Source organism: Strigops habroptila, chromosome 4, assembly GCF_004027225.2.
Source record: "Strigops habroptila isolate Jane chromosome 4, bStrHab1.2.pri, whole genome shotgun sequence".
NCBI classification, from domain to species: domain Eukaryota; kingdom Metazoa; phylum Chordata; class Aves; order Psittaciformes; family Psittacidae; genus Strigops; species Strigops habroptila.
In genome coordinates, this window is record NC_046358.1 from 83,585,220 (window position 1) to 83,613,058 (window position 27,839).

Sequence of the window (27,839 nt, forward strand, 5' to 3'; positions counted from 1 at the left end):
CTGCAACTCCTTGGCTGCAAGGACAGGGCACCTCGCATGGAGAGGCTCACACAGAGGGAGCAGAGCTGTTTGGTAGGTGCTGTCTGCTCTGCTGCGTGCCTGCAGCCAGCCCAGCTCCTGCCTAAAGCCTCCACCACCACGGCTTGGTGATTAAAACAAAGAACTACTCAGCAGCATTGGCTTTCACGATCTAGCAGGGATGTGCCTTTAATCGAAGAGAGAGACCCTGGTGTTACATACAGGCATGCTGAGGGATGAAGAACAGATGCAATGGAGCCTGTTTTCAGATTTCCATAACAAGTGCGTGTCAGGAGCTGGCAGCTATGAAGACATGTGGCATATGCTGGGTATGTCTGTGCCGTGCCCTGCCCAGGAAGCTGTTTCCTTCATGGGAGCTCCTCTGATGGATTACTGACACCAGCAACGGGCAGAGCTGCTGTCCTGGGGATGCAGAGGATGCTCACCTTGACCTTTCCTCCTTGTGGGCTCAAAACTGCTGGCACTGCGCTATGGCAGGCAGCCCAAGAGAGGAGCTGCCCACAAAGTCACAGCTCCTCAGCACGAGGCTGATCCCAGGAAAGATGTGATGGCAGGAGGATGATTTCCATCCGCTGGGTCACACCAGGGATTCAGAGCCGGGCATTTTCCTGCTCTTCCAGCCCAGCAGCCTCAGTCCTGCAGCAGCTTGTGTTTTACAGTCGAGCTCTCTGAACAGAGGTGGACAAAGAGAGTGCCAGCTGCAGCCCGAGCACGCAGCTCACACAGATCATAGTCGTGGGCCCACTCCACATTGCCCCAGCGGTGGATCTGGAGGAGAGGAGGAACACGAGTCAGTTCAGAACTGGGTTATACACAAAGCTGCTCAGCAACAATCCCTTTTCATGTAACCCCCCAGGAGCCAGGCTGGTCACTAATGGGGCAGGATGACCTCAGATGAGTCTGGTGGAAGGATGTGCTACATCTATAGCAGAGTCTGAGGTAAAGCCCCTTAAAGGGAGGATGAAAAGATTCCCATCAATTTCAGCCACTTTTGGGTCAGGAAGAGCTTCACGCCAGGCCAGTTTCCAGCAAGCACATTATTAGCTTGGTGTCTGCCAAAGCCTCCAGGCTGGATAACCCACAGCAAGAGAAGCCAGCCACGACTTTGCACTTCACATTAGAGAGGGAGAAAAGCAGCCATCTGGGCTCTGCAAAAAGAAACTGGCAGCCCCAGGAGCTCTCTGGGCTGTTGTGCCCATGGTGTTGCTTTACAGCAGCACACTCCAAACTCTCTCAAACGGAGAGAGTGGTGAGGTGGAACCTCTCCTGCAATAGCAGGCGCTTCCCTTGCCAGTTATTTGTGGTGGGAGATGCATTTGGCACGCTGAGATTACTGCTATTTGAATTATAGGGCTGTTTGGTAACATAATTTACCTGGTATTCTTCCTCCAGGCGAGACAGAAGCACGGCTTTCTCTACTGTAATGTGCCTGTCAATCACCCCCATGGACAGGATCAGAGATTTCAGCTGGGTGATTATATATTCTATACCTGGAAGGGAAAATAACCCAAAACAAACAAGATTCAGGGTTGTTTTCTGCAGCATTACAGCAGCATCTTCACACGCTCTGAAGACACAGAGTGTGGAACCTCCTCAAGGAGGTCACAGGGCCACTGATCCTTGTATTTGGGTACTTCAGTGCCAGGTCTGCAGCTCACAGCAGACACAAAATGCTGTTCTGGCCACTGTCACTGCGGTGACAAAGGCTCTGCCTCCTTTTACTGTGCCACAAAGCTTCCTTGTGCCAAATACCCCTTTTAACCTCTCTCACCTTGCAGGGCCCACATGTTGTAGGATGCCAGATGGCTGACGAAGGTATCCTTGGTGCTGGCTGGGATGTTTGGCCCCAGGATGCTGGTGGAGGAACCGATTGCTACGTTGTACCTGGAATGATCACCCAGCCCCTTAGGAAAGCACAGGGCTCACGGACCTTGTGGCTCTGACAGCCACAAGCACCAGAGCTCCTGGCCTGGGCAGGGCAAAAGCAGACAGGAACATCTTTGACTTCTTACCTTTCCTCAGCCCAGGCAACAATGGGATCCCATTCGTTCTTCTGCAGCTCCGCCAGGGCAGGTGGCTCCTCCACACGATAGCTGGGACATTGCAGAACAGAACCACAATGGGTGTTCATTCACCCCCAGGCTGCCCACCAGCCCACAGCAAGGGGAACGAGGGCAGTGGCAGCAGTGACTGGGAACAATCCCCCCACTCTTCCCCAAATTCCGAGTGTTTTGTTGTTCCAGGAAGGACAAATCTTACTACAAAACAGAGCAGCAAACCAGCCAACAGGTAGCCCCAAGCCAGGCTCAGAATGCAGTGAGGTTTAGAGCTTACAGCACGGGATGTATCCCACTGGAACTCTTTATATGAGGCTATACAGTTCCCAGTGGATATCTCAGAGGCTGGGACTGTGAGACAAGAGCCTGGGTATGAACAGGCTTCATCCTGCAGCCCACTTTAAGGAATGAAGGGCATTTTGCTGCTGGTACAAGTTGTCCGAGCTGCCTGTACTGGCACAGGAGTACCAGGGACTGGGCTCACAGATTGCCCCAGGCCTTTCAGAAATGTTTTCCCCAAGGAAATCTTTATTTCCTTCTGTTCCCAGCTCCCTTGCCCAGCATGGAGGTGTCCAAAACAGAGGACCAGGTCCCCATTCTCCCTCACACCTCTGCCCTTTGGATGCACAAACTTCCACTAGGTCTGCAGATGTAAGACTGGCAGAAACTAATTCAAACCCAGGACAGATCAGAGCCCTGCTGTGACTGGGTTACAACAGACATCTTCCCTTTCATCCTCAATCACCTCATGGTGAAAAGACCACCTTGTCCCTGTGCCCCCATCTCCTACCAGACAGTGTCAGTCTCCAGGAACTTCACGGCCGCTCGGATCAGCTGCATTTTGCTTCTCTGTGTGGGATTGTCCAGCGCCGTGTTGCACAGTGTGGTCTGTGGGGTAGGGGCAGTTTAAACCACTGTTAATCACAGCTTGGGGAAGGAGCAGCTTCTACTGTACAAAGCCAAGAAGCAGCAGAGGAATTAGTGGCAGAGAACTGAGGGGTGCAGCTAAAGGGGGGTGCAGGGCCAGAACATGACTTGAGTAATGGGAATGTTCTCACTGGTTTCAGAAGCCTCAGGAATGGGCTCATCAAGCACCAGTGAAAGGAGCTCATCCTTTCCTCCTGCCCCTCACGATCCCCACTAACACTGTCCAGCCCCTTCTCAAGTCCCTCCAGTGACACCCTCAAGAGTCATCCCACCAGTATCAAACCACCCTCACAACTGCAAGGTTCTCCTCAGAACCCAGCCAAACTCCTGACCTCTTATCCCTGTTTCCAAGGCCATTAGGACAACCTCACCTCTCCATGTTCTGCATTTGGAGACCATTCTCATGTCTACATGGTCACCCTGTTTTAAACCAAGCCACTGCAAGTACTCAGGAAGGCTGGGAGAGGCAGGACACAGAAGGAAACGTTCTCAGAAGATGCTCTGAGAAGGTCACAGCCATCCTGATGCAGGACTTACAAACCCAAAGCAGTTCTCAACCCTTGCTCTGGAATCCACTCCACCCGCTGGCAAAGCCCTCACCGGGTAGCAGCAGCCTGGCAAACCCATCTTTTAACCCTGGAATTTCAATTCCCTGTCTTTAATCCTGACTTTCTTGACCTGACTGCTCCCAGCACACTGTGTTCTGCCCTTCCAAGGTCCCGCTGTCCCATCCTGCTGTGCTCACCAGATGCATGGTGTAGAACTTGATGGTGTCTTTCTGGGAGTCCCACTCTGTTGCCACTGCAATGGCCAAGGCCTCGCTGGGCACAGTGAAGAGCTTGGCCTGGGGTGTTTTCAGCTTTCGGTGGTCCAGGTTTATTTCAAAGCCTCCTGGGGAATCAGAGTAGAAATCCTGGGGAATCAAAGAGGAGCAGGCACTAAGGAACAACAGACATCCCCACAACGGGAGCAGATTCGGAGCTGGAGCTGATGGAAGCAAGGGGCCAGGGATGCTCAAGTCTCCCACCAACCCCATCATTTGGTCTTGGAAGCAGTTTCCCACCCCACAGTTCTGCTATGGATGAGGAAAGGGGACAGCAGGATGGTGACAATACCCAACTCACCCAGGCTGGGACCAGCCCCTCTGCCCCGTCCCAGGGGCTGAACTCACCTTCTCCTTGCGAGATGCTCACGTTCTGGTAAAACCGCTTCCTCTCTGGGGACAAAAACAGCCATTTAGGGGCAATCAGGGGGAGGTTGGTCCCTTCCCCTGCTCCCCATCACAGCCTGGAACAGACGGAGCCTTCGGTGCTGTTGTGGTGGCCTGGCCACAGAATTCCAGCCCATTCATCCACAGCTTCCAAGCACTACAGTGAGCTCCACTCCAGTGGGGAAGCGCCAGGACACTGCTGAGAAGCCCAGTGTTGTTGTGCACAACCTGCAAGTGAATGGGAGCAGCTTCACCCTGCCTCAGCTCCCCTGGAACCTCGGGCCTTGAACACTGCCAGGGATGGGGCAGCCACAGCTTCTCTGGGCACCCTGTGCCAGCGCCTCAGCACCCTCACAGGGAAGAGCTTCTGCCTCAGAGCTCATCTCAATCTCCCCTCTGGCAGGTTAAAGCCATTCCCCTTGTCCTGTCCCTACAGGCCCTTGTCCAAAGCCCCTCTCCAGGTTTCCTGTAGCCCCTTTAGGCACTGGAGCTGCTCTAAGGTCTCCCCTTAAGGAGCCTTCTCTTCTCCAGGCTGACCCAGCCCAGCTCTCAGCCTGTTGCAGATTCTCCCACTGCAATCAAAGACAAGAAACCCATCGGATCTGGGTCAGAGGCAGGACAGGGCACCTCTTCCCACCCCTTGTTGAAGACAAACCCATCCAGTGCCAGCCCCACGCTCTCCCTCAGCACTTCTCATTCTCTGCTTTGACCTGCCCCTGCTGGGACAGCCTCCAGCAGTGTGCAAGGGGCAGGATGCTGTCAGGATGGTGCCCGCAGGGGCAGGTTTACTGCAGTCACACACAGCCACAGCTGAATGATGCCGGGGACATGTGGAACACACTGCAGAGTGTCACTGAGTCACCAGGGGAGGAACCACCTCCTGCAGCAGCCTCCAGCTCACACATCCAGCTCCATCCTGCTCCACCAGCGAGGTGAACCTGAGGGAACTACAGCTCTAAGAGCAGCTTCCTTTCCCACCAGCGCTGTTGCACACATCCAGCCCCTCACAGCCAGGTTACATCCATTGCAAAGGCTCTTATAGCTCACACAAGGCAAGAGGAATCTGCAACCCTGATGACAGCAGCCAGACTGTAAACCCCAAACCAAGTGGGCCCTGTGAAGGGTGAGGCAAACAGGCCAGGCTGCAGCTCTGTGAGTCGAGGCTAAAAAAAGCTCATTCCCGCTAGGAACAGAAGAGGATTTGCTCAGGCTCAGTGACCCGCAGCTTCAGGGCCTCAGGAAACACCATGGTGTGAAGGCACAGCTCTAAAAAGAGATCAATGTACCCCAGAGCAGACCCAACACCCCGCAGTGAGTCACAGCCACTCTGCAGCCTCACCTCAGAAAGAACCAGACCCATTTTCCTGCCCTCAAACCCACACGCTTCCAGCAAAGTCTGTGGAGGGGAAATATGGCCCGGAATGTCCCTGAACCACCCCCAAAACCCAACAAAACACAACCCCAACGGATCAAAGTGCTGCACTGAGGACGTGGCTGTGCTCCAAACACCCCCTAACGCCAGGAAAAGGGCGCAGGGGGGTGCCCGTCACCAGGACCACGTTGTCCGAGGTGCTTTGAGCCCTGGGGAGCCCGGCCTCCGTGGGGCTGTGCTTGTGGAAGGGGGAAGAGGGTGCGGGGGGTGATCCCGTGTCCCACTCGGCACGGGGGGACCTTCCCTGGCCCAGCAGGGCTGGTCCTGCTGCGGATCCCCCCCCATGACACCTCTCAAGGTCACCCCGGGACATGGGGGCATATAGGGGGGTATGGGATATGGGGTATGGGATATAGGGTATGGGATATGGAGTATGGGGTATAGGATGTGGGGATATGGGATATGGAATATGGGGTATGGGATATGGGATATAAGATATGGACTATGGGATATGGGATATTGGGTATAGGATATGGAGTATGGGGTATGGGATACGGGGTATGGGATACAGGATATGGGGAATGGAATATGGGATAGGGGGTATGGGATACGGGATATGGGGTATGGGATATGGGGATATTGGGTATAGGATATGGAGTATGGGGTATGGGATATGGGGTACGGGATATGGGGTATGGGATACGGGATATGGGGTATGGAATATGAGGATATGGGGTATAAGATATGGAGTATGGTGTATGGGATACGGGGTATGGGATACGGGATATGGGGAATGGAATATGGGATGGGGGTATGGAATATGGGATACGGGATATGGGGTATGGAATATGGGGTATGGGGTATGGGGATATGGGCTATAGGGTATGGGAACAGGGCCCCCCCTCCCCGCATGCGCTGCAGGCGCCCCAGCGCTCTCTCACCTCCCGGCGGCGCGTAGGCCCGGCCCCCGCCCGGCCCGAGCGGGGCGGTCCCGGTGGCGGCGGGAGGCGGGCGGGGGAGCGGGGCGCGGCCGCGGAGCAGCCGGCGGCAGCGGCGCCACATGGCGGCGGGCGCGGGGGGGGCGAGGAGCCTCCGGTCCGGTCCCGCTCAGCGCCGCTGCACGGGCGCCGCCATAGTGCCGCGGCCTCAACCAATCAGCGGCGCGAACGCTGCTTTTTGTCCCTTTTCCCACCCCATCCCTCCGGGGTGGTGGTGGGGGGAACGGAACCGGAAGAACAAAACTACATTTCCCAGCAGCACCCCGCGGCCGCGCCTGCCGGGAGGAAGCGCGTGCCGGGCGCTCGCAGCCAATCATCTCTCGGCACCGCCCCTCCCGCAGCGGCCGCGGGGGCCAATGGGAGCGCGAGGAGGTGCTGACGGGAGGCCCCTCAGGGAGGCAGGCGGCGGCGGCCTCGGTGTGAGGGGAGCGGAGCCGAGCCCCGGCCTCCCCCCACCCCGGCCCCCGGCTCCCGGCTCCGGCCACGCTGGCGCCCGGGGACCCCCCCGAGATGCCGGTGAGGAGCGAGCGGTGCCGCGCGGGCGGGGCAGCGGCGGGCTCGGCCTCCTCGTCGTCGTCGTCCTCCTCCGCTTCGCCGCCGCCCGGAGCGGCCGCCAGCAGCCTGGTGCCGCCGCCCCCCATCAACACGGCGCAGCCCGGGGTGGCCACGTCGCTGCTGTACAGCGGCGCCAAGTTCCGCGGGCAGCAGCGCAGCAAGGGCAATGCCTACGAGGTGGAGGTCGTCATGCAGGTGAGGGGCGCGATGGAGGGCGCAGCACCCCCCGCACCACCGCTGGGAGCCCTGCCCCCGTGGTGTGTCCTGTCCCCGCAGCCCCAGCGAGGCCTGGGGGTGAGCTGGGGGGGGACGACACCCCTTTCTGTCCCTGTCCCTGCGGCTCCACTGAGTGAGGGGCAGAGGCCTGGGGGGCCTGGAGGCACCCATGGGCCTGGGTGAGCTGGTGGTGCCTCACTGTGAGTGTCGTGGTTCTGTAAAGCTCGGTAACAGCTCTGAGGCCTCAGGCTCTGCAGAGGTCTCTGTCCCCTTCTGTGCTTCCCTTTTCCTATTGGGATAAGTGGAAAAGACTGTGTCTTCTTCCCCTTCGGCCCCAGGAGAGACTCCATTCCCTCAGGGCCACCACTTTGCTCCCTTGCCCTCAAACCCTGGGCAGAACTCGCTGCGCTCAAGCCTTTCCCCTCATCTCTGTGCCCCATTCCCCTTGGGCCTCGCAAGGTTCATAGCCCGGGCTGCCTCCCCTATTCCCTTCAGGCTGTGGAGTGGCCATGCAGGACGGAAGGGTAAGAGTGGGTGGTGTCCTGGGAAGCCCTTCCAGCGGGATGACCTGTATTTCAGGCTGGAAAGCAGCAGGGAGCCAGGTCCCAGTCCCTGCTGGCAGGGCTGGACCCAGGGTCCTCCATCCCTGCGGTGTCGGAGGCTCCCCCAGGGAGCATGGGGTGAAGTGTAGTGGTTTGTATGTGGCAGGAATGCAACCAGACAGCTGTAGTGTGCTGGAGAATGGGTGCTCTGGCTCCTGTGGTCATTCCTCCTGCAGTCATTGTCACCCTTGCATGCTTTATTTTTAGTCCTAGGTCCTGGCAGGGTCACTTTGTGCAGAGCTGTGGGCTGTGGAGTCATTCATACACGGCCAAGCAGCCATCTGAGACACACTTTCCTCCAGGGCACCCTGCTCACAGCTTCATTCCCACTTTGGTGGTGCAGGAACTGTGGTTGGGCACGTAGTGAGGACAGTGCTGAAGCTTGACTGTGCTATGGGGAGCCCCAGGGCCAGCAGATGGGGGAGTGTTTGAAGCAGCAGCAGTGTACCTGGGGGGGTGTGCTGCGGTGGGGCCATCCTATGGCTACTCAGCTCCGCTGCACGCAGGGGCTGGCAGTGCCTTTGTGCTAAAAATGCTGCTGTTTCACGTGTGTCAGCTGAGGAGAGGTGGCTGCTGCTGCTCTCCCCGTGCTGAGCGCAGGGAAATGGCGCTTTCCTCGGAGCACAGGTGGGGAAGATTTGTCTTCTCAGTGTCTGCACTTCCCTAAATAACTCGCTGCGTGTTCTGGGAACGGAGCTGGAGATGTCAAGGGGAAAACTTGGAAAATCCTCTAAGTTTAAAGGTGCTTGGAACCCATACAGCATCCTGCCCGGAGAGATGGAGCCCCATAACTCCAAAGAAGGGTGGCATCAAAGTGTTGGATCTGGGAGAAAAGCCTCCTTCAAAGCACATGGGACCTCCTATGACTTCTGAGCAGGCTTTGGTGTGCACCCTGCTGCCAGGAGAGACAGGTTGCCCAAAAGAGTCGTAAATGCCCCATCCCTGGCAGTGTTCAAGGCCAGGTTGGACACAGGGGCTTGGAGCAACCTGCTCTAGTGGAAGGTGTCCCTGCCTGTGGCAGGAGGTTGGAACTGGATGAGCTTTAAGGTCCCTTCCAACACAAACCATTCTATGGGTAGTGAGTTAGTGAGGTGTGGGTCAGGCCTGTTAAATAAGCAGAGGGCAAAGCTCAGGGCTTGCTCTTCTAGCCTGAATTACCTCCAGTAAATAGATGCTTTTTACTCTTCTCTCACCTGAACACTTGTTCGCTGGTGGTGGTTGATGGGGAGATGTGGGGCTGGGGGGGTGATTCTGTCAGCGGTGCTCTTGCTTGGAGAAAACTGAGTTGGCTTCATGTGGGTGGAAGGGGGAAGGTTTCCTTCCCATTGGAGACCTGGGCAGAGGCTGCTGCCCTAGTGATGGAGCTGGAAGCAGGCAGGGTGATATCAGGGATGTCAGAGGTGGGCTGAGCACCTCTAGATAGTCATTCCAAGTGGTTTCCAGCCATAGGGAAGTGCTGCCAGTGTGAGCACTGGGCAGTGAGCTGGACTGAAGTTAGCCTTGGAGGGGTCAGAAACTGCTTTGGATCAACTGGATGCCTTCCTGCCTGTGCTCATGGTTGGACCTTGCACTCTTTTCTAGCATGTGGATATGGAAAACTCCTATCTCTGTGGATACTTGAAGATTAAAGGCCTTACAGAGGTGAGTGTTAGGTGCAAAACAGCAAGGAAAGATGCATGTAAAGGCTTTGCTTGTTCCTGGTGGGGTGGGAGAAGCTGCCATTAGAAATAGGAAGTGGAGGGATGGAGTTTAGAGTAGATTTCATCATCAGTTTAACAGCTTCAGTCTGTTCTTGGCGTGTAGAGCAAGTACAATGGGCCTGGATGGGAGTCCTGGAGGAGGGAAGTTCATCTGGCATCCCTTAAGGTCTGAGCAGAGCAAATCTGACCCTGCAGTCAGCTTTAGGCACTCTACCAGTGGTGGTGTGAGGCTGAAAGGGAAGAAACCAGGACCTGAACAGTTAAACCTTCACATATTTCCTTTCCCATCCCTCCTCCTAAGCTTGCTCATGGTGTGGGACAGTCAGTGAGAGCTGTCTCTATGGGATGATGCTTGGAGAAGCTTGCTCACCCCATCTGGGTCTGCTGTTCCCTGCCTGTGCTCTCCTAAGTCAGTGCCAAGGCAATGCTGGAGAGGAGCTTTTCTCCCCTGGGTGGCTTAATCCAGCCCTTGGGCTTTGGAGCAGCCACACAGCACGTGCTGGGTGTCCTCTGGGGAGCTGGCTGTGGTTGTCCTCCTGGGAGGTGCCCCACAGCCCAGCTCCATCTGGTCTTAGGAAGTGAACGGAGAGACAGAGAGGGGCTGGAATAAGAGGTTGGAGGCTCTGTGTGTGTGTAAAGCCAGACCTGGAGGTGTGAGGCAGGACCAGCCAGTGGTTGGGAAGCTGAGAGCATCAGCCTTGGGTTGCTCAGAGCTCCTGCTGGGAGATGTGGCTTCTTGTCTGTGTGCAAGTTTCCAGCTCTAGATGACAAAGCTGACTTCTCATTCATCCTTCTTCTCCCCCAGGAATATCCAACCCTCACCACTTTCTTCGAAGGCGAAATAATCAGTAAGAAACACCCTTTCCTAACACGCAAGTGGGATGCTGATGAAGATGTGGATCGGAAACACTGGGTAAATAAATCTGGGGGGGCAGATGGGGGTTCAATTCAGCTGCTTGGGAGGGGAGGTGCAGCGTGTGCCCATGCCAGAGCTGTCAGAAAGGCCTGGAAACCTCTGCTTTTTGGGTGTCTCCCTCCTTCCCCCACTGGGATCTGTGCAGGTGAAGGTTCTATGAGCAGGCTGGTGGCTGTGGTACATGACAGGAGAGGGGGCATCTTGTTTTCTGCTTGCTGGCCCTGGGGTTGGAAGGGAGCAGCAGCAATCCCCATCTCTTTCCCCCCCAACAAGGAGAACACACTCCTTATTTTGAAGGTTTAGCACAAAGGAGAGAGAGACACCCACCCCCAGCTCCTCTAATTAAGGCCAAATCCTGCATTTAAGGCAATTAGCCCCATCCCTGGCAGTGTTCAAAGCTAGATTGGATGGGGCTTAGAGCAGAGCAGGGGAAGGTGCCCCTCTAGCACAGGCAGGGCATCTGGTACCTGTGTCTTGGCCACCCCAACCCTCTGCTCAGGGCTGGGTGTGCCTGTGCTCTGGATCAGGCAGCTCACTGCCTCCCTGCCTTGGCCTTTGCTGTTGTTTGCTAGACTTTGATGTTTATTATGTTTCTGTCAAAATAGCTTCCTCTGGAAGTGCAGGAGCTCCTCCAGCCAGGCTGGATATGGCTCCCTGTGGGTGTCTGGCAACCCTCTGTGTTCCCCTCTGCTTGTCCTGGGCTGTGTGTTTAGCACAGCTCCAAGGGAAGAGCCCCTTTGGTGAGCAGGTCCTGTTCTGTGACAGCTTTTCCTTCCTAAATAGCTGGAATAAGCATCCTGAATGTTTTCTTTTGCGTTCCAGGGGAAGTTCCAGGCTTTTTACCAGTATGCAAAAACATTTAACTCTGATGACTTTGACTATGAGGATCTGAAAAACGGGGACTATGTCTTCATGAGATGGAAGGTAAACTCCACACGTCTCCTTCTCTGATGAGCTGCTTGCAAGTGACAGAGGCTTGTGGTACCTGAAAGCTTTGTCAGCTCTGATTTAATGAAAGGTCTCAGCCTCCCAATGTCATAACCCACCGTAGTTGCAAATTCCAGCATGACTCCTGTCTAGCCAGCTAATTGCATCCTGAAGGGCTGTAGTCATGGCTCAAAACACAACAGGAAAATCTTGCTTGGTGATGAGACAATTGGTGTCTCCAGTCCCTGTGTGGGGCCTGTGTGTGTGTGTGACACAGGCTGGACAGTCTGCACCTCTCTGTTCTTCACCTGGATTGATTCCTCCGTCTTTACATGAGCCTTGTGCAGCTGCAAGGGGAGGAAATCATAGAAACATGGAATGGTTTGTGTTGGTAGAAGCTGCTGGAGGTCATCTGGTACCACTTCCCCACGGTGGGACATCTTTTCACCTTGAGTGTTTCCAGGGATAGGGTATCTCCCACCTCTCTGGGCAACCTGTGCCACTGTCTTGCCACCCTCACAGCAAAGAGGAGTCTTCCTTATACCTAATATAAATCTACCCTCTTCTAGTTTAAAACTGGTACCCCTTCTCCTATCACTAGATGCCCTGGTAAAAAGCCTCTCCATCTTTCTCCTAAGCCCCCTAGAAGGCTGTAAGGTCTCCCCAGAGCTCTCTCTTCATCAGCAGCTGGCCCTCACTGCTGATTTTGCAATTGGCTTGTGGTTTGAACCGAAACTGATCTTGTGCCCTCTCCGTATAAGAGATTCTGTCCTCAATTATCTGCTTCCCTGCAAGATGCCTACAGTGGCAGGTGGTGAAAGAACACACTGGTCTCTGTGGTCTGGCTGCTGAGGGTGCAGGGTGTGCTCAGCCAGGAATGGGTGCCAATACTCACTTTGGGAGGGAAGGGGGTTGTATTTGACTGGCATTTTAAAACAGAGCCTGTGTTTTGTGTGCAGGAGCAGTTCCTAGTCCCAGATCACACCATCAAAGACATCAGTGGTGCTTCCTTTGCTGGTTTCTATTACATCTGCTTCCAGAAGTCAGCAGCATCTATAGAGGGCTATTACTACCATAGGAGTTCAGAATGGTAAGGAAGCTTCCTTCCTCCTGCTCCTCCAACCACGGGGTGTCCAGGCGGTGCTGCTCTGGGCTGGGAAGGGGGTGCAGCCGGGTGGCTGGACCTCAGGGCAGAAGGGATGCTGTGTGTGCCATGCTTTTGGCCAGAGCAGGTTAGTGCAGCCCATTTGTGTGGTATAAAGCACTGCCCTGTCTGCGTGGTGGGGAATAACTGGGTTGGTGATGTGGGGCAGGGGAGATACAAGGTTTGGAGATGTGCTGTGGCTCAGCAAAGCAATGCTCTGGTACATTGACAGCCATATACCAGCTGTGGTTCACTAAAAGCATCCCTCCAGAAGCCTTGTCTCCAGTCCAAGTGCTCACAGGGCTTCTGCCCTCCTGTGAGGACAGACAAGCACAGGGCAGCCTGATGTCACGTGTGGAGTTGTGCTCCCTCAGCTTGTGCTTTGCTCAGTGATTAAGGCTTTGAGCTTCTTGCCCCTTCAGAGGATGTCAGAGGGGCTTCTGAGAGCGAGCTCAGTGCTTCCTCACATGTAACAGCTTGGCTGTTGCTCCCTTCAGGCAGAAACGTTGTCAGGCCAGTGTGTTGTAGTCCAGGGTCCTTGGGGTGTTGCTGTAAGACAAAGGAACAGTCAAACTTAATCATTTGGTTTCTTATTAGAGCCAAGGATCTGACAGCGAGCTGTGGAAAGCTCTTTTCCCTCTGACAGCCTGGGATGTGACACACACAGCAAGTGAATCTGTAGGGTGGCTGAAGCTCTCAGGGGGAGGGAAAGTACCGGGGAGGCTTTCAGACAGATCCCCTCGAGCTGAGCTTTCAAAGACCTGAGTGTGATTTGCAGTCATAGCAAACACTGTTTGAACATGAAAGTCATTGAACTTCAAAAGGTGTCCAGAGCCCACCTCAAACACAGCCTGGCTGCAGGTAGCTCAGGGAATGGAAATGAGGAATGGTGCTGAGGGGTTTGGCACTGTGGGTGTTGGGTGCTGGGTGCCTGAACACCTCTGGGGCTGTAAAGGGGAAGAGAAGAGCCACCCACCAGGCTGTCTGCCCTGGGGCCTGCCAAGTGCCCTATAGGGGAGCTCTGTTGCTCTCTGTAATCCTCTTCATCTGCCTCTTTCCTTCTCTCCCAGGTATCAGTCATTGAATTTAACTCACGTTCCTGAGCACAGTGCTCCTATCTATGAATTCCGATGACAACTGTCCAGAACTGGTACCACACAGAAGCAAACTGGGCAGGAGAGCATGGCCTGCCAGGAGAACTGTGTCCCTGTCGGAGCACGGGAATGCTTCTCTCCTGCCCCTCGGACTCGCGAGACAGAGCCTGAATGTAAACTCACCCAGCCCAAGGAGCGTGGCTGCTGGAGCTTGATTCTCCCTCCTGTCGAGTGGCGATTTGATCTTTAATCTGGTTTTTAAGCTACCTTTAAATGCACTTTCTTATTGCACAGTTAGTTTCTCTATCACTGAAGTTCCTCCTGGCTCTCCTTTGGAAGCTCTTTCCTCAGTAGCTGGAATCAGTGGTTTGTCCTCTGAGTAATAAGAAAATACAAGCTGGGTGCTTTCTATTTTCATTCTTCCAGCCTGGAGATGGGTTGAAATCGCCAGGACTCAGGTTTGTTGCCCAGATTGCTGCTCCCACAGCCGGGTCCTGTGTGTTGGGGGGGGCTCTGCTCGCCTGCAGCGTGTTGGGGGGAGTGTTGGCTGAGGCAGATAAGGCTGGAATGAGTCTTTGCTTTGTGCTGGCTGAGGAGGTTAGCCAGAGCTGCAGATCTTTCAGGAATGCCAGCCCTTGGGAGCTGGGAGCTCTTCCAGTGTCTGGATAAGCCACTGGGAATTAATTTGATGTATGGACTTCCAGGCTCTCAGTAAAGTGGATCTGAACTCTGCTTATAGGTGTATATTTGCTCTTTACTTAAGTTAAGGGTAAAAAAAGAAAAAGGCAAAAAAAAAAAAAAGAAGAAAAAAAGACTTTTATTAAAATATATATATATATTTTTATGGTTCCTTTTCCAAAGGACCCCAATGCACAAGTACTCAATGGCATTTTACAGTTTTCACATTGAAAACCAGGAATGTTTTGTGTTACTTTTCCAGACGTGTCTGTAATCAGCCGCCTGCTTCGGGAGCGCGAGTGCTGAGCAGCACCCCAGGGACAGGGCAGCGTTTGCACTCACTCCTTGTGCTTCACCACCACCACCCCTGCTTGAGACCTTTTTATGGGGGGCAAAAAAAATACCCCAAGAAAAGGCAAAAAATACCCCCCCCAAAACCCACCCCCAAGTAGCTCTCCTCTGACTCGGAATGTTTCAAGTGATATAACCTAAGGCTCGTGTGCCAAAGCGTGTGTGTGATGCGCGTGTGGTTTGGTTTCTTAAAGACATTTTGAACACTCAGCCTCGGTTGTGTATTTTATGTGACCGTCCCACCCTGTGGGGCTTTTACGAGGGGTTAGTTTGAGCTTTTCTGGCTGCTTTTAAAGCATAAATCCCTCAAAGCAGGTTTGTGTTGGGAAGTGGGTGTCGGGGAAGTGAAGCCTCCCTGTGCCCAGCACCAAGGTGGTTTGGGTTTTCTTCTTTCTGGCTGAACTTGCTTCCTTTGGTTTATTGCAGCAGCTGAATTGCTAGTTTAAGCTTTAAAGAGAAAGTATTCAGGTCTTGGAGAGCCCGTTTCCTTTATTCCAAGTTGGGATCTTGTGTGGTTTGGGAAGTGGCTGGGCTGGTCTCGGGACATGATGCAGGAATTGCCTGCTTCGAGCGCGCTGTTTGCTGCGGATGAGTCCTATTCCCCAGCGCAAATGGGGAGAGGCCTGCTTGTGGGAGAAGGGGGGACATGGTCCTGCCATGGGGCAGGAGCCCCCCATGCCATGAGGGAAGTGTTTGCTGTTGTCTTGGCTGTTGCAGGTGGATTTGGAGAATAGGGTGAAGTAGGAGAGCGATTTGAGGCATGAAGGGAAAGCGGCTGCGAGCAGAGCGGTTGGGAGGCACGTTCCTGTTTTATCCTGCTCAGAGAAACTCATCCCCTTTAGCAGTGGGGAGAGGGGTTTCCTTGTGGATGGTGCTGGGTTTAGAGGCGGAAGCCTCAGTGGTGCTCTGCTGTGACCAAGCATGGGGTGAAACCTCCTTCCAGGTGCTGTTTGGGTGCAGGGACACAGCTCCAGAGCCTCTTTACCCCCCTCCAGAGCTCTCTGTGCAATACTGGGGGTGCCACCAACCTCCTTGTGCTTCCCAGGGCTGTGGGTGCCCGTGTGACACTTGGGTTCCTGCTGTGGTTTAGTTGAGTGAACACTGGTTGTTGGCAGGAGCTGGCTTAGGAAAGGTCCTGGGGTTGTTTAATATGTTCAAGTACCCCAAAACCTCTGAAGTGTTTTCTTTGAGACTTGATATGTTGCAAGAAGGATGGGGAAGGAGCATCCTGCTTTGTGCTGTCTCCTTCCCAAAGCCGACGCTGTTGGGGTGATGCTGATGTGTGTGGTGGGCACAGAGCAGGTCGTGGAGCCGAGGAAGCTGTTGGTGCTCGGAGCTTCCTTCCTAAAAAACCTTCATTTTGGTTTTCCTTTTCTGTGACTTGTTTGATGAGCTGAGGAGAGATGTGGTGTACGTCGTGGCGTGGGGAGAGAGAACCGATGTGGGTCGTGGAGGGCAGAGACGGGGTGTTTGGTCTCGGCAGAGGTTGTGATGTGTCTCTTGAACCGCTGCAGAAGGGGTGTTACGGGCGGGCAGCCGCAGGAGGCGTTTTGCAGAGCGCTCAACATCCAAATTAAACATGAACTGTATTTAAGGGGTCTGTGTCCGTGTGTGTTTGTCAACCAAAGCGCTTCTCCTTCCACGGGAGAGCTCTGCTTCATCCTCTCCCAATGGGATTTCTTTAGGACTCCAAACATGGAATCCCAGCCTGGTTTGGGTTGGAAAAAACCTTAAAGCTCACCTAATTCCAACCTCTGCCACGGGCAGGGCCACCTTCCACTAGAGCAGGTTGCTCCAAGCCCCTGTGTCCAACCTGGCCTTGTTGAACACTGCCAGGGATGGGCTAATTGCCTTAAACGCAGGATTTTGCCTTAATTAAAGGAGCCGGGTGGTTCCCTCTACATCCTGCCCGCTTCCTTAGCGCTTTCCCTATAATCCCCATCCATTACCTCCCATCCCTGTCCCCGCTTACCCCGGGATATACCCGCCCCCGGAACGCACAAGGCGTGCGGCGGGGCCGGCGCCGGAGCGGCGCGGCGGCAGCACAGCACCGCCCGCCGAGCCTCCCTCAACCCGGACGTTGAAGGCGGCCCCGGCGGCAGTTCCGGAGCGCGGCGTGCGGGCCCCGCGGAGCGCGGCGGGCCCGGCCCCGCCATGGGCATCCTGGAGAAGATCTCGGAGATCGAGAAGGAGATCGCCCGCACGCAGAAGAACAAAGGTGCGGGGCGCGGTGGGAGGGGATGGGGGGCACAAGGGGTGCCGGGGTATGAAGGGCTGGATCGGGGTGGTGGAGGAGCGGGGAGGGTGTATGGGGGGAATCGGGGTTCTGCCGCTCATGCAGCCGCTGTTTCCCCGCCGCTGGGCCCCGGTATACCCCTGGTATTGCCCCTGGTATTGCTGCGGTGTTACCCCCGGTATTTCCCTCGGTGTTACCCCGGTATTACCGCGGTGTTAACTCTGGTGTTACCCCTCGTATTGCCCCGGTGTCCCCCCGGTATTACCTCGGTATTACCCCTGGTGATACCCCGGTGTTACCCCCGGTGTTACCCCGCTATTGCCCCGGTGTTACCTCCGGTGTTACCCCCGGTATTGCCGCGGTGTTACCCCCGGTGTTACCCCCGGCTCTCCTCGGGGCTGGGCTGAGGAGCCCAAGTGCTGCTGGTGCTGGTGCAGACGGGTCCGGGGTGGTGTTGGAACGCCTTAACTTAAATTGGGGACCAGGGAGCAGAGCCCCCCGTGGGATCTATCAGGGCGGGTGCTCTGAGCCTCGCTGCTGCGGTGAATAAGGAAAGGAGAAACAAAGCTATAAACTCCTGGTGTTCATGCCCTTCTCTGTTACAAAAGGATCTGCCTTTTGTTTTTCTGTATCAGGTGTGAATTTAAGTGTTTTCATGGAATCCCAGACTGGTTTGGGTTGGAAGGGACCTTAAGATCACCCAGTTCCAACCCCCTGCCACGGGCAGGGACACCTTCCACTAGAGCAGGTTGCTCCAAGCCCCTGTGTCCAACCTGGCCTTGAACACTGCCAGGGATGGGGCAGCCACAGCTTCTCTGGGCACCCTGTGCCAGCGCCTCAGCACCCTCACAGGGACGAGCTTCCTTCTAATATGTAATCTAAATCTGTCGGGTTTTGCTAAGAATAAACCCATAAAGTACTTTCACACACATGAGCTCTAAGTTAAATGTCTTTAAAAATTGATAAAAGCAGAGAAAAAAGAAATCCTACATCTTTACATACCGGGTGTAAGGAGGAGCCTTTGCCCATGAGCAGCCATTCCCCCTGTGGTCTCTCCCTCCTTAACTGTGTCTCACCCATTCCTTCCTGCCCCTGCTCTCCCTCTGGCTTCTTTCTTTTACTGAGGGGTTTTTTGGCTGCTTATTTCCCTCAAGTCTGACTTTGTGGGCAGGTTAACAAAGGTTTACTCTCAATGCCCAGTGTTTCAAATGCTACAGAACAGCTCCTGTGTGTGGCAGTGGTTAAGACCTTGACCAAGAACCACAGAGTTGCTTTTTAGGAGGGTTCTAGCAGTGAATTCTCAGCCGCTTTGTGTCAACCGGTTGTTGTGTTTGTGTTCTTCCAGCCACTGAGTATCACCTTGGCCTGCTGAAGGCGAAGCTTGCAAAATACAGAGCTCAGTTGCTAGAACCCTCCAAATCCTCGGCTGCTAAGGGAGAAGGCTTCGATGTGATGAAATCTGGAGATGCCCGAGTGGCACTGATCGGTTTTCCTTCCGTGGGTAAGGTCAGTGAGTGCCTGTGGGTTCCCAGTTTGGGTTAGCAGTGTCTAAAGCAGATATTTGTCAGCTTTTCATCTCTCACTTTCTTGCCGTGTGTTAACGGGAGGTTGTTGTATGCTGAGAGCTGAAGGTTAGAGCTGGGGAAAACCCTCCTTCATCTTGTGCTCTGTGGCAGCAGTGTTAAGCTTGGTCTTGCCCAGCCACAGCACTGCAGAGAAAATAGGTGGGAGCATGGGATTTATCATGGAATCCCGGAATGGTTTGGGTTGCAAAGGACCTTAAGATCATCCAGCTCCAACCCCCTGCCACGGGCAGGGACACCTTCCACTCGAGCAGGTTGCTCCAAGCCCCTGTGTCCAACCTGGCCTCGAACACTGCCAGGGATGGAGCATTTACCACTTCTTTGGGCGACCCATTCCAGCGCCTCACCACCCTCACAGTAAAGAACTTCTTCCTTATATCTAACCTGAACTGCCCCTGTTTGAGTTTAAACCCATCACCCCTTGTCCTGTCGCTACACTCCCTGATGATTTACCCTCATTCAGGAAAGCACTGCTTGTCCCATCGCCGCTTTAGTCCCTGTGCCTGGAAGAGCAAAACCCAACTCCTAAGAGCTGAGGAGCCCTTTGGTGTTGCTTGTTCTGCTGAACATCTGCTGGTGCTTTTGATGGTGTCTCTCTGGTGATGCTCATCTCTTGCCTTTCAGTCCACGTTTTTGAGTTTAATGACCTCAACCGCCAGCGAAGCTGCATCTTACGAGTTCACAACCCTGACATGTATCCCGGGAGTCATAGAAGTGAGTAGGATTCTCCTCCTTTGGGCATAGTAGTAGTAGCAAGAAACCCAGACACATAGATGTGTCTGTTTGCACCAGTTACGCTTGTGCTGCCACTAAGAAGCAGTGATAGCCAAAGGTCTCTGCTGACTTCTGCTTTCAGCTCTAGGATGGCTTGAGTGCTTGCAGGTCTTGTGCAACCTGCAGTGCTGATTTAGCACTTCCATCGCTCCATAAGTCCTCAGGATCGACTGAGCGGGGTTTCATCTGCTGCTGTTTGACTGACCAGAGCAACACGACAATTCTCAGCTGAATTTTTAATACCCACTATTGGCAGCATTGACCAGATGGCTGGAAACCTTGACAGATTTGTTTTTAATGAAGCTTTAAAAGAGGCAATCTGTACTGTGATCAATTTTGGAAGGAAAAATACAACTCCTCCTGTCCTTGAGGAGTTTTATTAGCGACGGGCCTAAGCATCCATCAGCAAAGCAAATGATAAAGGGCATCAAACTGAAAAGCGTTCAAGAGTAATGAGAAAATCGGGGTCAGAATTGAAAGCAGAGTTAAATAATGAAAGCAACTGTATTGGTGTGAACCCAAACACAAATATTGTGACACATCCAAATGCAGTTGCTAAGAGGGCTGTGCTGCAGTAGCAGCGTGGAAGCTGGTGCCCCCACAGATCTGATGAATGAAAACCTCCCATTGCTTCCTGCTGCTGTAAGACCTGCAACACATCTGAGTAATTCTGAGTTGTCTCAGTAAGAGGTGGTGGCACTTGCTTGTTACTGTGCTTCCTCATTAGACCAAGAGAGTAAGGAGTCTTTCCCCTCTCCCTGATGCTTTATCCAGCTGCAATCATGTGTTGCTTTAGGAGGTGAGGACCTAACATGCCACATCATGTGGTGTGTTGGACACAGCTTCATAGGAAACACTCTGGAGGCTGCCTCGACAAGACAGAGCCATCAGCATTGTGCAGAGCTGTCCTGCTCTGTCAGGCTCATTCACTTCCACTCTCTGTAGGCTTTGTAGGCTTTGCACCACATGTTTGGGGCTTTCGAAGCAGTTCAGGTGCCCTGCACAAGGCTTTCAACTTCCCACCCTTCTGTTTCCTTTCCAGTACAAAGGAGCCAATATTCAGCTGCTGGATCTGCCTGGAATCATCGAAGGAGCAGCACAAGGTTGGCTGATCTCTGTGGTCATGTCAAGCAGGGCTTTGCCCTCAGCAGTGTACCTGAGGTGCCTCAAACATTAGCAGGTTTCCTGGGCCAATAGTTCCCACGTTGGCTTCCCACATTTTAGGAGTCCTTGATCTTATGTGAGGCACGATTTTTATCCCTGAGCCCACGTATGGTTCTATAAGTAGCAGAAAGCTGCTTTTCTGGAGGTGGGAGCCAAAGCAAGGCAGTCACTTCTCACCTTCTTGTGCGAGTGTTATCTTGCTCATCTGTTTTGTGCTACAGAGGAAGTCTAAAGAAAGATGCTGGAGAGGCGGAGGGGGAAATCACAGCTAAACAGTAACCCCTTTTGACTGAGTTCTTCCCAGTCCTCCCATGACCCCTGATTCTGGGAGGGGGTGTTGGCTTTATCCCTCTGTTTTGTCATTGTTCCCTTTGGCTGGTCGTGTCAGAAGATGCCTTAGGAAACTGCAGATAGTCTCCTAATGGTCTCTTCTTGGAGGAGCATGGCTGGTTAATAAGGCCTCTCTCTTTTTGGACCAGAAAATCCATTGAACCCTTTTGCACAAGGGCCCTGGGCCCACATCTGGAGCTGCTGCCATAGCATGTGTCTGAGGGTGTGTGTCCTCCTGTCAGAGATGTCATTTCCACCCATGCAGCTGTACTCCAGTAGCTCTGCACGCACTAATTCCCGTATCCTGTGGCAGAGGAGCAGCAGCAAAGAGTATTTGTTAGGGTTTGTGCTGGACGTAACAAACATAACAGTATGGATGGACCAGATACACTTGCTCGGGGCACCCCAGCAGCTGACTGCAGCCAGGGCAGCACTGCAGGATCCTTTTCCTTGCTTCCAAGCAGCAGTGCAGGGCTGGAGTCCCCAAATGACACAGAACTCGTAGCTGGTTTCTCTTGCTGATGTGGCCATCTCCTCTCCTCAGGGAAGGGCAGAGGTCGGCAGGTAATAGCTGTGGCCAGGACAGCAGATGTGGTGATTATGATGCTGGATGCCACGAAGGGTGAAGTGCAGAGGTGAGTGTGTGCTTCTGGGCTGTGGAGCTCTGGGGTGCTGGCCAGTTTCAGGGCTTCCTAAAAAACATGCCAGGTCCATCAAGTGTTGTGTCCCCAGCGTGTTGGGGAACCAGTATTTAAGGTATTGAGTGTGTACTCTGTTAGAAGTGTGCTAGCTAACCAGCTTGGGCTTCTCAGCTGAAGGGTTGTTCCCACAGGATGCCTGTTTGGAGACAGGGATGTCAACCTAGATTTCCACCATAGGCTCTGTCCTGTATTAGCTGTTGGTTTCTAGGTTGTAGTGGAAGGCTCTATCAATGTGATAGTCAAAAAGGGAAAGGATGGGTGTCCCCTGACCGTGCTCAGTCTCGCAGGTACTAACATGCAGTGTTCCTGCAGGGCCTTGCTGGAGAAAGAACTGGAATCTGTAGGAATCCGGCTGAACAAAAGCAAACCAAATATCTACTTCAAGGTGAGGTTTCGTGGGCTGCTGCAAACACAGATGTGTCTGGCAGCCTACTCAAAGCCAAGCTCCCTGTGTGCTGCCCCTCGTGTTGGACAGACTGAAGGAGGGCTGTGGATTTTGCACTGTTCTTAAGCTGCTTTGTTGCCTCCCTGCAGCTGAAGAAGGGTGGAGGTATCTCCTTCAACTCAACCGTCACGTTGACTCAGTGCTCCGAGAAGCTGGTGCAGCTCATCCTCCATGAATATAGTATCCTTTCCTAACACAGGAGGCCCATAAGCCATCAGCAGCTCATGAATGCAGTGGTACCTGCTGTGGGACAGCCTTGCAGTGCCTTTGGTGCTTGCTGGGTTGACAGCCAGCTTTCACAAGCAGGCTTTGCCTTCTGGCTCTCAGTGGTGTGTGGATGTGTTGGGATTTGGGCCTTGACAATGTTCACCTCAGAAATCTTCAACGCTGAGGTTCTCTTCAGAGAGGATTGTTCTCCTGATGAGTTCATTGATGTGATTGTAGGCAACAGGGTCTACATGCCGTGCCTCTACGTGAGTATCTCAGCAGCAGCCTGACTTCTCCCCACACCATTTACCTCCAGCCTTTGCTGAAGGAAACACTGGATCTTCCTGGTTCCTAAAGCAGGGATGATTTGGGATTTAAGAAGTGGAAAACAGCTCCCCAGGGAGCTTTTAATAAGCTTTCCATGCGTGGCTGTGCTCTGTGTGTGTTCCCTGTGCCCTCTTGTGGCTGCCTGCTGTGGAGCAGCATGAGGAGCTGCTGGTGCCATGGGGTTTGTTCCTATGGCACAGAGCCTTCCTGTGCTGCAAGCTCTGTGCCTGGGTTTTCCCTACTGGTCCCGTGTGCCAGAGGTCACTTAATGGCTCTGATAGCAACTGGGTCTCTAGTGAAATCAAAGATACTGGAGGACATGTTGCAAATCATCCCAAAGGATGAACTTTAAAAGGCCCAAACTTACATTTAGGCTTCTGAGTTTTACCAGTTTGCTTTACCAAGAGCCTTGGCTTGTCGTGTGGCTCACCGGATCTGAGTTTCTGTTTCAGATGCTAGAACTACCTTGTAATACCTGCATGTACATGTCTTACTTCCTTGCAGTATTGCTGAATTGACTCCCTAAAGGGTGTGTGGTTTCTTCTTTGACTTAGGTTTATAACAAGATTGACCAGATATCTATGGAGGAAGTGGATCGTCTCGCTCGGCGGCCCCACAGTGTTGTAATCAGGTAGGAGCCTGTCACACTGCCTCGTGTGCTGGCCCAGATGGTGTGCTGGTTCATTTCATACCCCTTTCTCCAGCTTCTCCCAAGGAAGGGCTGTTTCCAGGCTTCCTTTCCCTGGAGAGGCAGGCTGCTTGGCTTCTTCACACCGTCTGCAGGCCAGAGTAAGCCAGTCTAAGCTGGCTTAGAAGTGCTGATATATCTAATTGAGGCTTTGCTGCCCCAAAGCTGCTCACCCTTCTGAAAGCTCTGTTTATTTATTTCACCTTGGGCTTTTTCCTTTACTGGCCTCTTTAAAAGACTTTTCCCTTTGTCCCCTAACCCTTTAGTAAGATGTTTCACCTTGTTCTTCTGGATCTCTTAAATCACAACAGCAATAAACATGGAGATGTTGCTGGTGTTTTGCAGCTGTGGTATGAAACTGAACCTGGATTACTTGCTGGAGAAGCTCTGGGAATACCTGGCACTTACCTGCATCTACACCAAGAAACGAGGACGTAAGTGACTATTAGCTGAACAGGTTTGAAAGGCACAAAGGGTCATTGCTCGTCCGAGGCAGACAGGCTGCTGGTGGGTGCCAGGCTGTCAATGGTCTCATGTGTCTTGGAAATGCTGCAGTTATGCTCTCCCTAAGCAGCTTTCAGCTCTTGGGCAATGCTTTCTGTTCCACCTGATCCAGCCATGTGTGTATCCTGTTCTGTCTGCACTAAGAGCTGAACTAAAACGGGAAGTTTAGGTTGGATATAAGGAAGAAGTTCTTTACTGTGAGGGTGGTGAGACACTGCACAGGTTGCCCAAAGAAGTGGTAAATGCTCCATCTCTGGCAGTGTTCAAGGCCAGGTTGGACAGAGCCTTGGGGGACATGATCTAGTGGAAGGTGTCCCTGCCCATGACAGGGGGTTGGAACTGGATGATCTTAAGGTGCTTTCCAACCCTAACTATTCCATAATTCTGTGATAATATAAGGAAATAAAGTGTGCAAGTTCACAGCTTTCTTCCTTATTGTGGCCACTGGTGAACTGTTCCACCTACCACTGCTTAGAACAGGTCTCTTGTGAGAGGTTTGGTGATTCCCATACCAAGCTCCTGAGGCTCAGTCATGCCTTTGATCCTCCTTTTGCTTTATGATTCACTTGCAGCTTCTCCCAGCGATGAAGGCACATCTGTAACTTCACAGAATCCCAGCCTGGTTTGGGTTGGAAGCATCCTTAAAGCTCATCCAGTTCCAACCCCTGCCACAGGCAGGGACACCTTCCACTAGAGCAGGTTGCTCCAAGCCCCTGTGTCCAACCTGGCCTTGAACACTGCCAGGGATGGGGCAGCCACAGCTTCTCTGGGCTCAGCACCTCACAGGGAAGAACTTCTGCCTTATATCCAATCTAAATCTCCCCTCTTGTTCCTGTTTGGTTGGGAGCAGCTGTTTCTGAACTCGGGTGGATGTGGGGAGATGAAGGAACTTTCAGTGAGCTGCTTAAGCTATGAAATCTCGGGGATTTTACAGAAAACAGCAGTAGTTTGGTTTTACTTGAGTGGGTGTGTTTTGACTTGGGTGGTTTTGTTTGTCCTAAATCAAGTATTTGGAATGGAGTTGGAGCAGGTTGGGAGGAAGGTGTTGGCCATGTGGCCTGAGTAGTTGTACTTGTGGGTATGGGATGTCTACAGAACAGATTTGATGCTTTCAATACCCAGATGCCTGTTTGTCTGGGAGCTGGCAAGTGTAACGGGAGGAGGAATTTGGGAGTAGTGATGTGAGGTTGTGTCAGCATGTTAGAACACACTTGATGGAAATCAAATCCTTTTTCTTGCCCCCTCTCCTGCTTCTCCACAGAGAGACCAGACTTTACAGATGCCATTATTCTGCGGAAAGGGGCCTCTGTGGAGCACGTGGTAATTTCTCTGCATCTTTTATGTTTCCTTGTCTGTAGAAGGCAGCTTCCTCTTGGAGCCTGCTATGATTTGTGCTTCATAAAGCTCAGGACGTGTCAGTGTCACTTGGGCTTCTCCTTTTGTTACCTTTACTGATTCCATCTGCCTCAGGTTGCTTTCCTAGCTACTACGTAAGGCTAAAAAAAGACAACTTAATGCAGTCCAGTGAAAAAGCACATGGGAGCAGTGGAATGGGGCTGTATGTGGGCTGGTGATTCCTGTGTGTCTCTTCTGTATTCTTCCAAGTGCCATTAACTGGCTCCTAAAGTCACTGTTGTAATTTCTGCCATAGAGTTGAGTTCCTTTTAGTTCCTGGGTATTGAGCAAGTTGTTTGTAAAGGCAAAGTAGTGTCATTGAACTGCCTCACACACTGTTTGTCTGTCTTGCAGTGCCATCGGATCCACAGGTCGTTAGCCAGCCAGTTCAAATATGCCTTGGTGTGGGTAAGTGCTTAACAGCAAATGAAATCCACGTCCTCTGGTGTCTCTGGTCTTCTCCTACCTAACCCTTCTCCCCTTTTTGCTTTGAAGGGGACAAGCACAAAATACAGCCCTCAAAGAGTGGGCTTAACCCATATGATGGAGCACGAAGATGTCATTCAGATCGTAAAGAAGTAACTCGTTGCTGGTGCCTGGCCTCATCTTTAATCACTACAATTGGAACTGACCACATAAAAGCAAAAGAAACCAAACAAAAAAAGAAACAAGAAATTAACAAAAAAAGAGAAAGAAAAAGAAAAAGGAAAGGGGAGACGTGTTCCACAGCCAAGAAGGCTTCTGTGAAGCTCCTTCTCTTGGAGAAAGGCAAAAGCTGAGGCTACTCTACTGTGCATGCAGGTGGGGATGGGGAAGATGAGGTTCCATCAGGTGAAGTATTGTCTCCTAAAAATAAGAGCCACTTCTTCTAGGCCACAGTTCCCACAGGTAGTGGTGTCCTGCTCCTAGTAGGGACAGGGTTTGCACATGGATACATGTGTTAACCTGCATGTGGCTTGTTTAACCAGTGGGTTTGTGAGGACAAACCTGGCCCTGTGCTTTGGGACAGGCAAGCCAGGGCTGAGGGAACATTGCTGATGCTTTGCTGCTTATCCATTCACTTAGATTAAGCATTGATCTGAAAGAGAAACGAAGTTCTCCCTCCCCTGCTCACTGGAATCATTGTCTCTGCAGCTTTCACCATTGGAGACTTTGGTCTCTGCATCTGAGACAACCCCTGGTAAATTTATCATGGTCCCACCTCAGTTAACATGAAAACGTGGCGCTCTGTGCCTCTCCTTAGCTCTGCAGTAGGGTTTGTAGGACACCCTGCTCCAGCTGGTACTGAGAGAGATGAGGAATGGGACTTTGCTAATGAATGATTAACCTGGCCAAACTGCAGCAGGGTACGATCAAAGAGCCACGCTCCGCAGCGAGGAGTCACTTGTGGCATATTGCTCATCGAGGAGCTCCTTTGCTCTTGTGTCCTTTGCTCATCCTGCCCATTAGGCCTCAAGAATCTTGCTGGGGATCTCCTCCTTTCTCAGTCATGCCCCTAAATTGCAGTAACAGCTCTTTGAGCTCCAAGTACCACCCCATGCCGTGGGTTTCACCCTGTGCCATGGTTTTCACCCCAGCCCTGTAACCGTCGTTGCTTGTCTGGCTGTTTTTCATCAGAAATCTGGGATTTTTCTAATCATGCTTTTTTCCTTCAATACTGATGCTAAACAATTGAGAGTGCCTGATAGAGAACAGCTCTTTCCTTCTGGGATCAAGAGTTGCCAATAGTTTTTATTTTCTTTCATGGAAGAAAAAGGGTTCGGTGTGATGTGGATCCTTAACTGTGAGGACAGGTCTGATGGCAAACTTGTCTGAGCAGGGCTCCTTCCCTCTCCTTTGTGCTCCTCCCCACCCCTAACACACTGATCGAGCAGAAATGGAAGGATTATTTTATTTGAGGAAATAAAAGTTGCTATTTCATGTGAACTGTGGGTGTCTGCCTGCAATGGGCAGATGGTTTGGGGGGTTTTCTAACTCTCTGCTTTACCTTTGGCCACCTGAGGAATCCTGGATGAGGTTGTAGCAGGGACTGGAGTGTGAAGCGGCTGCAAGAATGCTCTGAGGCTGGAGGGCACTTGCTGAGGAGTGTTGGGAGATAAATAGGTGTTATACACAATACCCAAGCTAAGAAGGTGACTTTGAGCTCTGTGAGTTCCCTTCCCTGCTCCTGGCTTTGTTCACAGCTGGGCTGCAAGAGCAAATCCAGGTCACAGAGGCAGCAAGTGGAGAATGAGCTCCAAATTAGCCGCATCCCGCCTGAGCTGGTGTGGAAAGCAGGAGCTTCCCTGTGTCAGTCAGGTGGGATGCTGTTCCAGCGCATTAACTTGCCCTTCACATTTCCCATCAAGGTTGCACAGAGTTACCCACACAAAGACTTCTTTTGGTTTCATTTCATCCCCAAGTTTCTGACTTTTCGCTCCAAGCCCTGGCACATCAGTGGGCAACAAGACCCACTGAGGGCTCCATCCTGAGGCCACGTAGAGTGTGGAGTTGGGAAGATACTTGTGTGAGGCTGAAATGCTCACTATTACCTGCTAGAACCTGTCCTTGGTTAGTGCCTGCTGTGTTTGGGTGTCAAAATGACTAATCCAGTGTGCCATCATTAAAACCCCTCTGTCTAATTAGTTTTCCTTTAGGAAATTGGGCATTTTATCCTGTTAGAGATGAACTCATGTTAAATGATTAAATTTGGAATGGGG

At 52.7% G+C, this 27,839-nt stretch overlaps 3 protein-coding genes across 3 annotated transcripts; 2 read left to right on the plus strand and 1 right to left on the minus strand.

The window, feature by feature from the left end:
- Nucleotides 1-181: 181 nt before the first annotated feature.
- Nucleotides 182-6,842, minus strand: ATPAF2 (ATP synthase mitochondrial F1 complex assembly factor 2). Its single transcript, XM_030484476.1, has 8 exons — nt 6,547-6,842; nt 4,195-4,239; nt 3,769-3,914; nt 2,887-2,984; nt 2,052-2,132; nt 1,811-1,923; nt 1,414-1,529; nt 182-807 (listed from the first exon to the last, which is right to left on the minus strand). Exons 1-8 carry the CDS (start codon nt 6,665-6,667, stop codon nt 670-672), a joined length of 858 nt encoding a protein of 285 aa, XP_030340336.1. The 5' UTR covers nt 6,668-6,842; the 3' UTR covers nt 182-669.
- GID4 (GID complex subunit 4 homolog) lies at nt 6,762-16,382 on the plus strand. Its single transcript, XM_030484477.1, has 6 exons — nt 6,762-7,353; nt 9,558-9,617; nt 10,482-10,589; nt 11,415-11,516; nt 12,479-12,609; nt 13,734-16,382. Exons 1-6 carry the CDS (start codon nt 7,114-7,116, stop codon nt 13,795-13,797), a joined length of 705 nt encoding a protein of 234 aa, XP_030340337.1. The 5' UTR covers nt 6,762-7,113; the 3' UTR covers nt 13,798-16,382.
- Nucleotides 16,383-16,858: 476 nt separating this feature from the next.
- DRG2 (developmentally regulated GTP binding protein 2) lies at nt 16,859-27,066 on the plus strand. The gene is made up of 13 exons (XM_030484475.1): nt 16,859-17,004; nt 18,368-18,528; nt 19,230-19,319; nt 20,422-20,482; nt 21,418-21,508; nt 21,887-21,959; nt 22,109-22,199; nt 22,395-22,492; nt 23,108-23,184; nt 23,587-23,675; nt 25,007-25,065; nt 25,495-25,548; nt 25,636-27,066. The coding sequence occupies exons 1-13, from the start codon at nt 16,941-16,943 to the stop codon at nt 25,720-25,722; spliced, it is 1,095 nt and encodes a 364-aa protein (XP_030340335.1). The 5' UTR covers nt 16,859-16,940; the 3' UTR covers nt 25,723-27,066.
- Nucleotides 27,067-27,839: the final 773 nt, after the last annotated feature.